General features: G+C 38.5%; 1 protein-coding gene across 1 annotated transcript; it reads left to right on the plus strand.

The window, feature by feature from the left end:
• The first annotated feature begins 938 nt into the window (after positions 1 to 938).
• cdk7 (cyclin-dependent kinase 7) lies at positions 939 to 8,673 on the plus strand. Its single transcript, XM_031309271.2, has 12 exons — positions 939 to 1,168; positions 1,389 to 1,448; positions 1,541 to 1,574; positions 1,674 to 1,741; positions 4,028 to 4,096; positions 5,550 to 5,660; positions 5,750 to 5,868; positions 6,245 to 6,344; positions 6,445 to 6,531; positions 6,627 to 6,776; positions 7,407 to 7,545; positions 8,274 to 8,673. The coding sequence occupies exons 1-12, from the start codon at positions 1,103 to 1,105 to the stop codon at positions 8,300 to 8,302; spliced, it is 1,032 nt and encodes a 343-aa protein (XP_031165131.1). The 5' UTR covers positions 939 to 1,102; the 3' UTR covers positions 8,303 to 8,673.
• Positions 8,674 to 11,561: the final 2,888 nt, after the last annotated feature.

An 11,561-nucleotide genomic window follows, 5' to 3' on the forward strand; every position in this document is an offset into this window, starting at 1 on the left:
TTCATGGTTGCATGGGCACATACGGTCCTGTCAGTGAGCTGTCAGGATATAAATGTGTATGCATCTGAGGGAAGAATGAGGGGTGTATTAGGCCTGCTGATCCTTCACAGTCCTCTTGTCAAACTTAACATGAAGTCAGTCAGAGAGAGAGAAAGTGTGTGTGTGTGTGTGTGTGTGTGTGTGTGTGTGTGTGTGTGTGTGTGTGTGAGGCAGGGAGGGTCAAAGGAGAGGAGCCATGGCTAATCCTGTGGGATGTGAGGGTATCTACTGTGTATGGAGATGGGATGTAGAGATGTGTTCAGCGGTGCATGGGTCACAAAACCTTCCTAACTGACAGAAGAGACTCCCAAGAGACCGATGTCAAACTGCTAACTGTTTAAAAAAAAAAAACTGGAAAACTGGAACATAACACTACTGCATATTGCATCATAACTGTGGAATGTTACAGGAATTTCAGACAGATAAGATCTGAGTTGAGATTTGTTTTTCTGTCATTGATTAAGAAAGCATACAAAGTGCAGTATGAAAAAGTATAGTACTATTATCACAGTATTATTATTACAGTAATATTCGTATTAGTTGTAGTATTAGTTGTAGAAAGAAACTCTCTATAATGTATAATATATATTGTAAAATATAAAAACAAAGCTATGAGAAAATTCCCTTTGAACCTAAAATTTAAATGACCTAATAACCTACATCACAATACAGCATACGTTTAGCTATTTGTTAGTAATTTGATAATAGATCAGATTTAAGCTTTCTTTTTCTTTCATTGTTGTTATTGTTGGAATCCTACTAAATGTAATAACTAATAATAAAGTGTATGAGGAAAATCGACACTTCATCAAATTATACAGTAACTAATTGTGGCACGACATTCAAAATAGAAATTAGTATAAAACAATTCACTGTAAATTTAAATTATATTATTATTGCTTATATAAACCTAGCTTACAAGTTGCTTTAGCGTTCTCAGTGTTGAACCGGTAGGTGACGGTGTCGGCCAATATAAAACCTCTTCTGACCCGGAAAAAGAATGTACGGACCTTTAACAAGACAGGAAGTGTCTCCTGATGAAACTGACAGTTAGCTAGCTATCATGGCGCTTGATGTAAAATCCAGAACTAAACGATACGAGAAACTGGACTTCCTTGGAGAGGGTCAGGTAAGTGGAGACAAACATTAGAGATGTTGGTCTTTATATCTCTCTACTTTCTTCCTCTTGCAGGTTCTGGCTCGATGTATAGGACGCATGTTAGCAAGCTAACAAGCGTTAGCTGGTTGTTAATGTCAACAAAGACTTGCTGGTCCATGCTATTGTCCTTACAGCAGCTGCAGTGAGGGTGTATTTTTTGTACTTATTGCTCTCTGTTTCTCTTCTCCAGTTCGCCACAGTGTACAAAGCCAGGGACAAAACGAATGATACCATAGTTGCCATTAAAAAGGTACAATACATTAGCATACGTTTGGACATATGTTAGCATTTGTATGCTATGGTGATGTTTACCACCAAATTGTTGTCTTTTTTTTCTGGCAGATTAAGGTTGGCCACAGAACTGAGGCTAAAGATGGTAAATGCTGACTTCCCTGTTTATACCACGCAGTGCAGTCCATTGTCATCAACCTGTTAATGATGACTAGCTAATATATATCCATTTTTTTATCAATAGGTATTAATAGGACTGCTCTTCGAGAGATCAAACTGCTGCAAGAACTGCATCATCCAAACATCATTGGGGTGGGTAAAAATTCATTATGTCATCTGTTTGTATCTTCTAATTAATTAAATTAGATTTTAATTATAGTGTCAAATCATAACAGAAATTATCTCAGGACACTTTACAGATAGAGAAGGTCTAGACCACACTCTATAATTTACAAAGACACAACAAATTCCCTAAGGTGGCAAAGACAAACTATCTTTAACCTCGGACAGAACCTGGCTCTAGGTGGCCGGCCATAACAATTATAGCAGTGAGTAATGGAATCACATGATGAACCGTGGACATTACAGTAACAGTAAAGATAATTGACTGACTAATAATAATGATAGTAGTAGTAGTAGTAGTAGTAGTAGCTGTGGTCGTCAAGCAGGACCACAGCAGCAGATGCAGCCACGATCCAGGTGCCCCCACAATCCAAGGAAATCTATAAGGTGAGAAAGCACAAGGACTCCAGGGAAGAAGCTAAGTTAGTAACATGCAGTATTGGGACATGAATGCACACAGATGGAGAGAGAGAGGATCTCAGTGTGTCATAGGAAATCCCCTGGCAATCTAAACCTCTAGCAGCATAACTAAGGGTTGGTCCAAGGCAAACCTGAGCCAGCCCTTACTATAAGCTGTATTAAAGAGGAGAGTTTTAAGATTACTCTCAAATGTGGAGATGGTGTCTGCCTCTCGAACCAAAATTGGGAGCTTGTTTCACAAGAGAAGAGAAAAAAACTAAAAAGAAAAGGCTCTGGCTCGCATTCTACTTTTGGAGACTCTAGGAACCTAAAGTAACTTTGCATTCTGGGGTTGCAGTGTTCTAGTGGGGTAGTAGAGTACCATGAGCTCTTTAAGATATATTTAAGGGATAATGTAGAGCGAGGCGGTCATTATAGCGAATACAACCCAAACCGGGTGATGCAGGTCTTGAATCAGCCTGAATTGGATTGGAGGACAGGCTGTTGCTCCATTTCTTTCCCCCACTTTTTGCCACAGCTGATAAATTAACCAGACTTTTTTTCAACCAAGCCGTGTAATAAATATATATATATATATATATATATATATATATATATATATAGTAGATCTTTGTAGGTGAAGAGGATTTTATATTCAATTCTGGATATAAAATCAGCGCAGCGCAGATAAGCTAATACGGGAGAAATATATTTTTTCCTAGTTCTTATCAGTAGTCATGCCGCAGCATTCTGGATCCACTGGAGAGTCCTTAGGAACTTTTTGGAGCAACCTGATAATAGTTATTTTTTTAATATTCCAGCCTTGAAGTAACAAATGCATGGACTAGTTTTTCTGCATCCTTTTGAGACAGGATGTGCCTAATTTTTGCAATGTTACACAGGTGAAAAAAGGCAGTCCTTCAAGTTTGTTTTATGTCCTTGAAATTGAAATTCTTTTATTAGGATAACCCCTTGAGATGTATCATCTCGTTTTCGAGGGGGTCCTGAAGAAAATGCAACAAAAAACATTGCACACATACAAACATGATAAACAAAACAGAACAAAACAGAAACAAATAACCAAACAACAACAAACTCAAAACAGACAACAAACAAAAACAAAAAAACACACAGAGCCTACAATTACAGCATAATAAATAACAGGGAATAATGATCATTCAAAATATAGCCAAGCATCACTGTAGAATGTCAGTGAGATTAAGTGGTTCAGTAAAGAGAGAAGAGTGAGGAATGAGATGAATTTGGAGAGTGTTAAAGTCTGCATGTACAGTTAGTATGAAAGTGAGTTGCCAAGGCATGTTTAAACAGTCTGAAAGATGAAATGGAGTGAATATTTACTGGTAAGTTATTCCAGTCAGAAGGTGCTTTAAACATAAAAGTTTTTTTTGATATGGACTTAGAGACATTAGGAACTGAAAAGAAAAGCTGTATAGTATGTCTTAAATGATGAGTGGAGGAGAAAGGAACCAAAAACTGTTTTAAATAAAAAGGATAGTTGATATGAACACACTTAAAGACAAAGTGCAACCAGTGAATCTGTCTTCTTATATATGGTGTGGGCATTAAAGGATATATCCTGATCAAAGATAACTCAGAGATTCCTTATGGTGGTGCTGGAGGCCAGGGCAATGCCATCCAGAGTAGCTATATCTTTAGATAATGAGTTTAACATCAGGAAATTGTAGGCTATCCATGTTTTTAAGTTTTACTAACTGATTGGTTTCCTATCTAATATGTTAATGGTATTACTTGTGAGGAAAAAAATAATTAACTTTCTATATTGTAAGTATTCTCCTAATTTGAGCATTAACATTTCGTCTGCTGTGGGTTTTTTAGCTGCTGGATGCCTTTGGACACAAATCCAACATCAGCCTGGTGTTTGATTTCATGGAAACAGATCTGGAGGTAAGACAGTTCCTCACCTTTTGAAAACATCTCTTTCAGCTCCTCTGTGTCTTTCCAGGGATGGACAAAATAACATGAAACAATGTTATGAAGTCTCATTCAACAGCCCATTTGAAAAGCTTTAGTTCGAATTTAGATTTAATTAAATTGTAAGAGTTTGTGATCAGTTTACATTTCCATATTCATTTCTCTTGACAGGAATATAATGTGTTTTTTTTCTGAGAACCTTCAATATTTAGAACAGCTTTAGTTGCATTTCCTGAATGTGTCCCCTAACTTCACTAAACTAACTAAATACATTTTTCATAATATTTTTCAATATTATCAGCAAATTACAGATTTGAAAATGCTTTACTGGTTTGCCTATTCTCTTTCCACAAACTGCAACCTCAACGACTGATATAGAGTTGAATCAACACCTTTTTGAATTGGATCACATCATATTGTACAGATGTGTATTACCCATATACACTGTTTCTGTATGGAGATTCACATCACTCATTTATGGTTGTGAAAGAACACAATGTTGCATTTCATTAGTGGGGCTTTATTACCTCGCCCTTATTAGAGATCAGGGAGAGAGCATTTAAAAGCTGGGTTTCATTAGTGAGTTCTTTTCCTCACAAATATCTACTTTGTGTGGCAACTGTGATAGTCATTTGTTTGCTGCTTTGTTCCGCTTCCAATCTGTGAACGGCTGAGCGGGCCAAAAAACAAACCAATAAATTAAGAGATTATGATCGAGAGGTGAAAGGTCAGATGACATACAGAGTAGCACAGAAAATCTGAGCAGGATGACGAAGATAGCAGCGTGAGTGCTCTCATCTAACCATTAAGTCGTTTCTGCAAGGTCACTGAGGCTTTTATAGTTTTCCTCTTCTGGTTTGTTTTAGCATACAAGGCTCCAGATGGTCGGCCACCACCAATACATTAGACTTTAATAGAACGATGCAAAACAAGATAAATACACTTTAAAAAATCAATAGCACTCCGTTCTTGGCTCTCGCAATGAATTGATGCCATTAGTGGCTCACAGGCAGCAGACAGACATGAGGATGAAATATGATGCTCATCTTATAACGGGTGCTAAAAGACTATTTTTAGGCCACATGGTTAGATTTGGCTGCGTGAGTTTATCAACTACATATGTGCAATGCTTTTATTGCCAATTAAATTACATAGCAAGATACTAAAGTCAGTGTTTTTGGAGCTGCTGGAACAATGGAGATTCTGGGTGAGAGGTTGAATGCTGTTTAGCTTGGCTGCAGCTGTGTCTGCTTCTTCAGAGATACATCCCAGTTGTCTTTAATTCTCTTATTTGTTCTGATAAGTGTCATTTGTTTTTGAATGTGTAGCCCAGAGACCTGTAAAACATTAGGTGATGGATGAAGATTATTAGTTGTCAGATATCCGGCATTACTTAGACCTCTTTGTCTTTTTTTATTTTTTTAAGGTGATCATCAAAGACACCAGCCTAGTCCTGACTCCGGCCAACATCAAAGCTTACATCCTCATGACTCTACAGGGATTAGAGTATATGCACCACCACTGGGTCCTACACAGGGTAAGAGAACTAATGCTCCACACACATACTGTACACACATATGCACACATACCGTCAATAACTCACATTTTGATACTTTGTATGTCCAGGATCTGAAGCCCAATAATCTGCTGTTAGATGGCAACGGAGTGTTGAAGTTGGCTGATTTTGGTTTGGCCAAAGCATTTGGCAGCCCCAACAGAGTCTACACGCATCAAGTTGTTACCAGGTCCGTGCTTATTGTATTAATAATACAAAACTTAGACTTATCTGCACATTCCCCTGTGTTTTTGTTACACTCATTGGAAAACAGCTTGTCTAAATCAATTTAGATAAATAAATCCTCGTGTCTAATTTTATTAAGTTAAAAGTCTGTCGTGAGAAGATACATTTGTGACTGGTTAAGACAAGTGGGACAACACATACTTTTTAAATATAAATTGTTTAGAATTTTGGAAATCTAATCTTCTCTCGGGTAAAGAATCTCAAGGTTTCCCAACTGTTCTAGTTAAACAGGCTTAATCTTTTTACTAGAAAAGTAACATACCGTATGCCTGTTTTAATAGTTGAAAATGTAACTCTCTGTTTATTGATCCTTTTCCTAGGTGGTACCGCTCCCCCGAGCTCCTTTTTGGTGCCAGGATGTACGGTGTGGGTGTTGACATGTGGGCAGTGGGATGCATCTTGGCAGAGTTACTCCTTCGGGTACACAAACCTCACTTCAAAGAGATATTCATACAGTAACAGGGAATGTTTTTTATTTGTGTATGCTTGCTAATGTCTCTGTATGTCTCTTTTGCTGTAGATACCGTTCCTTGCTGGAGACTCGGACCTTGACCAGCTAACTAAGATCTTTGAGGCTCTTGGGACGCCCACAGAAGAAACATGGCCTGTTGGTATCTGTTATTTCCCCAGTGATGGATGATGTTTTTACTCTGCTTACATGTGAAGATCATTGTGTAATTTGTTTGTCATATATGTCTGCAGGGAATGAGTAGTCTACCAGACTATGTGTCTTTCAAAATATTCCCTGGCACACCTCTGGAACATATATTTAGTGCAGCTGGAGACGACTTACTAGAGCTGCTACAGAGCTTCTTCACCTTTAACCCCTCGACGAGGACCACAGCAACACAGGTAATACACAACTAAAGCACAGTAGCTATTCTCACTTTAGTATTATCTGAGTTATGTAAGGTTAAGTGTGTGCAGACATTGAAAACCACAGCTTGCCTAAAAGTCTAAAAACCATGTTGAAGTGTTGTGTACTTAAATTTAATGATTTATTTTGAGTTTATTATTTTATATTTAATTGAACATTATTGGAGGGATACATTTTCTATTTTCCATAGCAGATTCTAAAAGAAAATCATACAATCACAAGAGTTAAACATTTCAATAAACCAATTCTCTAATGGTGACTTTGATCAATATGATGTTTAGGAAACCTATCCAGATGTCTTTTTAATTTTCCAATAATAAGCATAATGTTACTTATAGAGCTCTTTTGAAAACAAGTTTCTTAATTACATAAAAGCAAAACTAAACGAAAGGAACAACAACAAGTAAGTTACAGTTAATAAAACCATGAATGGCAAGTTGTTCAATTCTTGGAAACAGTTTGAAAACATCAGACTTGATTCAGAGACTAAGGTGACAATGATAGACATATACAATACCTTATGTACATACATTCTTGCAGTATACTTGTAGATATTTTTTGCAGGTACCAATGACATGTTAATACTGTTGTCTGTTGTTCTCCAGGCTCTGACGATGAGGTACTTCAGTAACCGACCTGCTCCCACTCCTGGTCCCCAACTCCCCCGACCCAACTGTGCAGCTGAGGCTCTGAGGGAGAAGGAAACAATCGGCCTGAAGAGGAAACTCGAGGGCCCAGAGACAGGTAATCAACACATATCCGCTCATAGTTTCTTTATCCACCCACAAAGTACCACTTTTACCTTTACATAACCAAAGTCAAATAACGCAGGTCAATATAATAATGGTAAAACAAGTTAAAATTGTGGTTTAAACAGTGTCTGCCCCAAAATGTTTAAGGCATATTTTGAAAGGGGCTGGACATTTTATAACATCCCACTCAGACCAAACTTACATAAAGCATGTTGTAGCATTTTAGCCCAGTGAACCGATCCTGTGTTCTCATGGTTATGCACACTACGGTCATAAATCTAGAATACCACTTGATTTGAACCTAGCAATTCAAAGGGTGTTGGCTTCACATTGAACTGCAGTTAGATATTCCGAATATAGCACAGTAGAACACACACACACACACACACACACACACACACACACACACACACAATTTAGTGGATTGTGGTATAGGGTATGTTTTACTGAAGGAGGACCTTGATGTTACTGGGAGGTTCAAAGCTCTTCCAACTCCTCCTGTGGTTTGGAAAATATCTGTGTTGACTATACGCTATGCTACAGTATATTTACAGAGAGAATTTCCAAATACTTACAGTAGACAAAACTTAAGTGGTTAGCAGATTGCTTATGCTTGTTTTACTTGCACATGTAGTGTAGATACAGTGTTTGGCTGTATTGTTACTTGTTTCAAGTATTCTTTTTTTTAAATTTTTGTAACAACAGCTTTTGTATTTTCAGCTATAATGAAGAAGAAGCTCATTTTCTGACCAGATGAGACCGGTTAATCAGATGATCACCATTTTCACACCATTGTGTGGGTCAGCTACCCGGCATTGCTCACGATCGTCCACTGGAATGGGGAAAAAAAGATGTCCAGCGGAGGCAAAAAGGCTCAGATGTAGTTGACTTTAGGACATTTTAGAGGTTTTAGATGTTAAATCAGTTGATAATTGTGTCTAAGTTTCGCTCTACCTGTCCAAGGTGCTGCTGTGTGTAGCATCCCATCAACTGATGTACAATAGAAGTCAATAGCGTTGGCTTTGGTCTTTCTTCATTGTAACAATGATGCCTAAGCTCTGGGAGCCTGTTGTAATATGTATATTTATGTGACTGAAAATAAGAACAACCAACCAAACAAGCATGCCTGATTTATTTCATGTACTGTGAATGTTATTGAATGGTGCAAATGCATAGAACCCTGACAGGATGAAGCAGGGCACAGATCAGGCTATACAAACAATGATCTGCTTTACATAGCAACAGTATGCTATACAAAAATATAATTTTATATATATATATAAATAAATAAATAATATGCCGTGATTGGCCACTCAGAATCGAATATTCAACAAAGCCATGTTATTAAAAAAATATTTCTTCTGTGGTTGGTTGAGCTGACTACTATATCTCTATGAACTGATGAACGCTGATTTAATGGTAGATGTATTCACAGTCTACTTTTTCACTTGTTGAATATGTGTGGACAGAAATATACTTGTGGTTTATTTACTCAACATGTTTTAAGAGAGTCAGATTGACAGAGGCGTGCGTGCGTGTGGCATAAGCCCTGTCTCTTTAGGGCAGACAGGGTGACGCTAGTCTTGACAGTGTCATGCAACAATGTGCCACTATATCGTTCCCTCCCTGTCCTTTCTCATCAACATTACTGCGATCCAACACAGTCTGACATGTCAGAGGCCTGATGCTCTGGCAAGCCTTCTGCTGCCCTTTTGGTTTTCTGTCAAACAGGATCAGATTAAAGGAGTAGACAGTGGAAGAGGAAGAGTATGTCCCAGAAAAAAAAAAATTCACTCTTCATATTGAATCAAATCAATTTTCTATTCTTTACCAAAAGCCAGTGGAGATTTATATTGTCTATATAATGTTAAATGTAATCTGCTTCCGTGTTCACAATAAGATTATGCTTAAATTTCCGTTAAGGCATGTTGACATTTTATTTAAAAAAGAAGTCTCAGACATAAATGCTGTCCTCTTGTTAAGTGTGAGCAACAGAGGGTCATGGATTTGAGGTCGTTGATCCTAATTTCAGAAAGAAGGCACCCTGTGTGATTTGTGTCTATTTATAAATGTCCATAATATAGCCCTGAGATGGGACACAGTGTGTGTGTGTGTGTGTGTGTGTCTCAGGGTGGCTGGGTCAGATAACAGGTTTGGCAAATAGCAGCAAAGTCATAGGGAGCTACAGTAGCGGCCTTATCAGCTCATGCAAAGGCCATTTCATTGGTCAGGAAAGCCACTCTTTGGAACCAACACTCTGTTTCCCACATGTTGTTACACAACACTAGTGCACTGCCTGTTGAAAATGTGCCTGTTTGGAACAGGCTGATTGCTTGGCCTGTGGTATTGCTGCTTGTAGAATTCATCAAAACCAAATTGTACCCCAAAATTACTTACAGAAGGACCCCAAACCACTTCATATGCAACTCCCCTGTATACCCTACTACTAACTTACTGATTTACCTGACAAAGAACATTGCAGATTCAGAATGTAATCACAAAATATCACAATGAAAAATTAGCGTCATGGAATCATGCAGTGTGCTACCCACCCGGCCTGTTATGAGAGCTAATCAGCACATATCTGTATTAATCAACACCAGAACTGGAGTGTGTGTGTGTGTGTGTGTGTGTGTGTGTGTGTGTGTGTCTCGTGTCGTATGATCGTTAACGAATTTAACATTTCAGCAGAGGTGTTAATTTCCATGCAGGTTTAGTGGCTTGACGGTTAACGGTGAAGTAGGGATTTGATTTGCGGGGGTATTTTGGCGACGGTAATGTTATTAGTTAGCAGTAGACTTAATTAACCCAGGGTGAGTTTGATGAAAAGTGCTGTGTCTGCCCGGTTCAGCTCTGAGATTTTCTGGCATTGCACAGAGCTGTGAAGGAATAATCTCCGAGATGACTTTATGTTCTGCCTCTGGTTAGAAGTGGTGAATGTAGGCTACAGCTCACAGCAACTTAATACTATATAGTGTCTGGCTTTTTGTTGAGTTTCCTCTTAGCGAAAAAATGGACACGGAAAAGCGTAGCGCCTTTTTTTCGCCAACCTTATTCCACACAACAGTCGCGATGTTCCTTTCAGCTATCCGCTCGTGCTCCAGGAAAGTAAAGAAAAGTAAGTTTGGTATATCTAGCAATCATGTAGCTAACGTTGGAAGCAGGAAACAAGTCAAAGGCAGTAAACTTTGTAGTGCTACTTTGCACATTTTTGTGGGTCTGAGGCGTATTTCACATTTTAGCTGCCAAAGCTCCGCTGCTTTCTTCGACCCTCTCTTGTGTCTGGTCCTGCACTGTGTTCAGTCAGTGTGCAGTGTGAGAGGGGGAGTGGCCAGCGGCTAGAGCGGCAAAAGCCAATGTGTGCTTCTTTTACCGATATATATTTAACAATATCTTTTGCATTTCTAATCCAAACTTGGCACCGCACTTACTTGTGCCCGTAGCAAGACACCTGTCAAGATTGAAATCCATCGGACTAACGGTTCGAGAGATATGCGCATAACACACACACACACACACACACACACACACACACACAAACATACACACAGACAGACCACACAGATAGACAGACGTTCCTGCAATTTATAGATGAGCACAGGGTTTGTGGCTCTGTCATAATCAGCTAAATAAGCATGTGGGATGATCTGCAGTGGGATGATTAAGACCTTGGCATGAATTATACAGTGCGGAGCCTTATTTAAAACCGAAATTAACCAAAAGTCAAAGATCTCTGCGTGCACACTTACTGTACAGTTAAGGTACACCATTTGCTATAAAACAGGCAGGTTTACAGGTCTCCCTGAAGACTTTATGTGATTTGGGTAAGATTGAAGCTAAAGAATACTTTGTTCATTATTGGTCATAATTTAATTAGGGCCTACACTTTTTGGTAAAATGTTAATTTCTGAATGATTATACAAAAAAACCGGAGCTGTGTTTTACGCAGGGTACTTTTTTTTGGCAGATTTCATTTGAAGGACCTGGGACAGAAGATATGTTCATGTT

Source organism: Sander lucioperca, chromosome 2 (genome assembly GCF_008315115.2).
Source record: "Sander lucioperca isolate FBNREF2018 chromosome 2, SLUC_FBN_1.2, whole genome shotgun sequence".
Lineage (NCBI taxonomy): Eukaryota > Metazoa > Chordata > Actinopteri > Perciformes > Percidae > Sander > Sander lucioperca.

Bases quoted from the DNA above. Each gene is read 5' to 3' on its own strand.
- cdk7 (XM_031309271.2), top strand. From the start codon at position 1,103: ATGGCGCTTGATGTAAAATCCAGAACTAAACGATACGAGAAACTGGAC. The intron at 1,742-4,027 runs GTGGGTAAAAAT...TGGGTTTTTTAG, and splicing joins ATCATCCAAACATCATTGGG to CTGCTGGATGCCTTTGGACA. The intron at 6,777-7,406 runs GTAATACACAAC...GTTGTTCTCCAG, and splicing joins CGAGGACCACAGCAACACAG to GCTCTGACGATGAGGTACTT.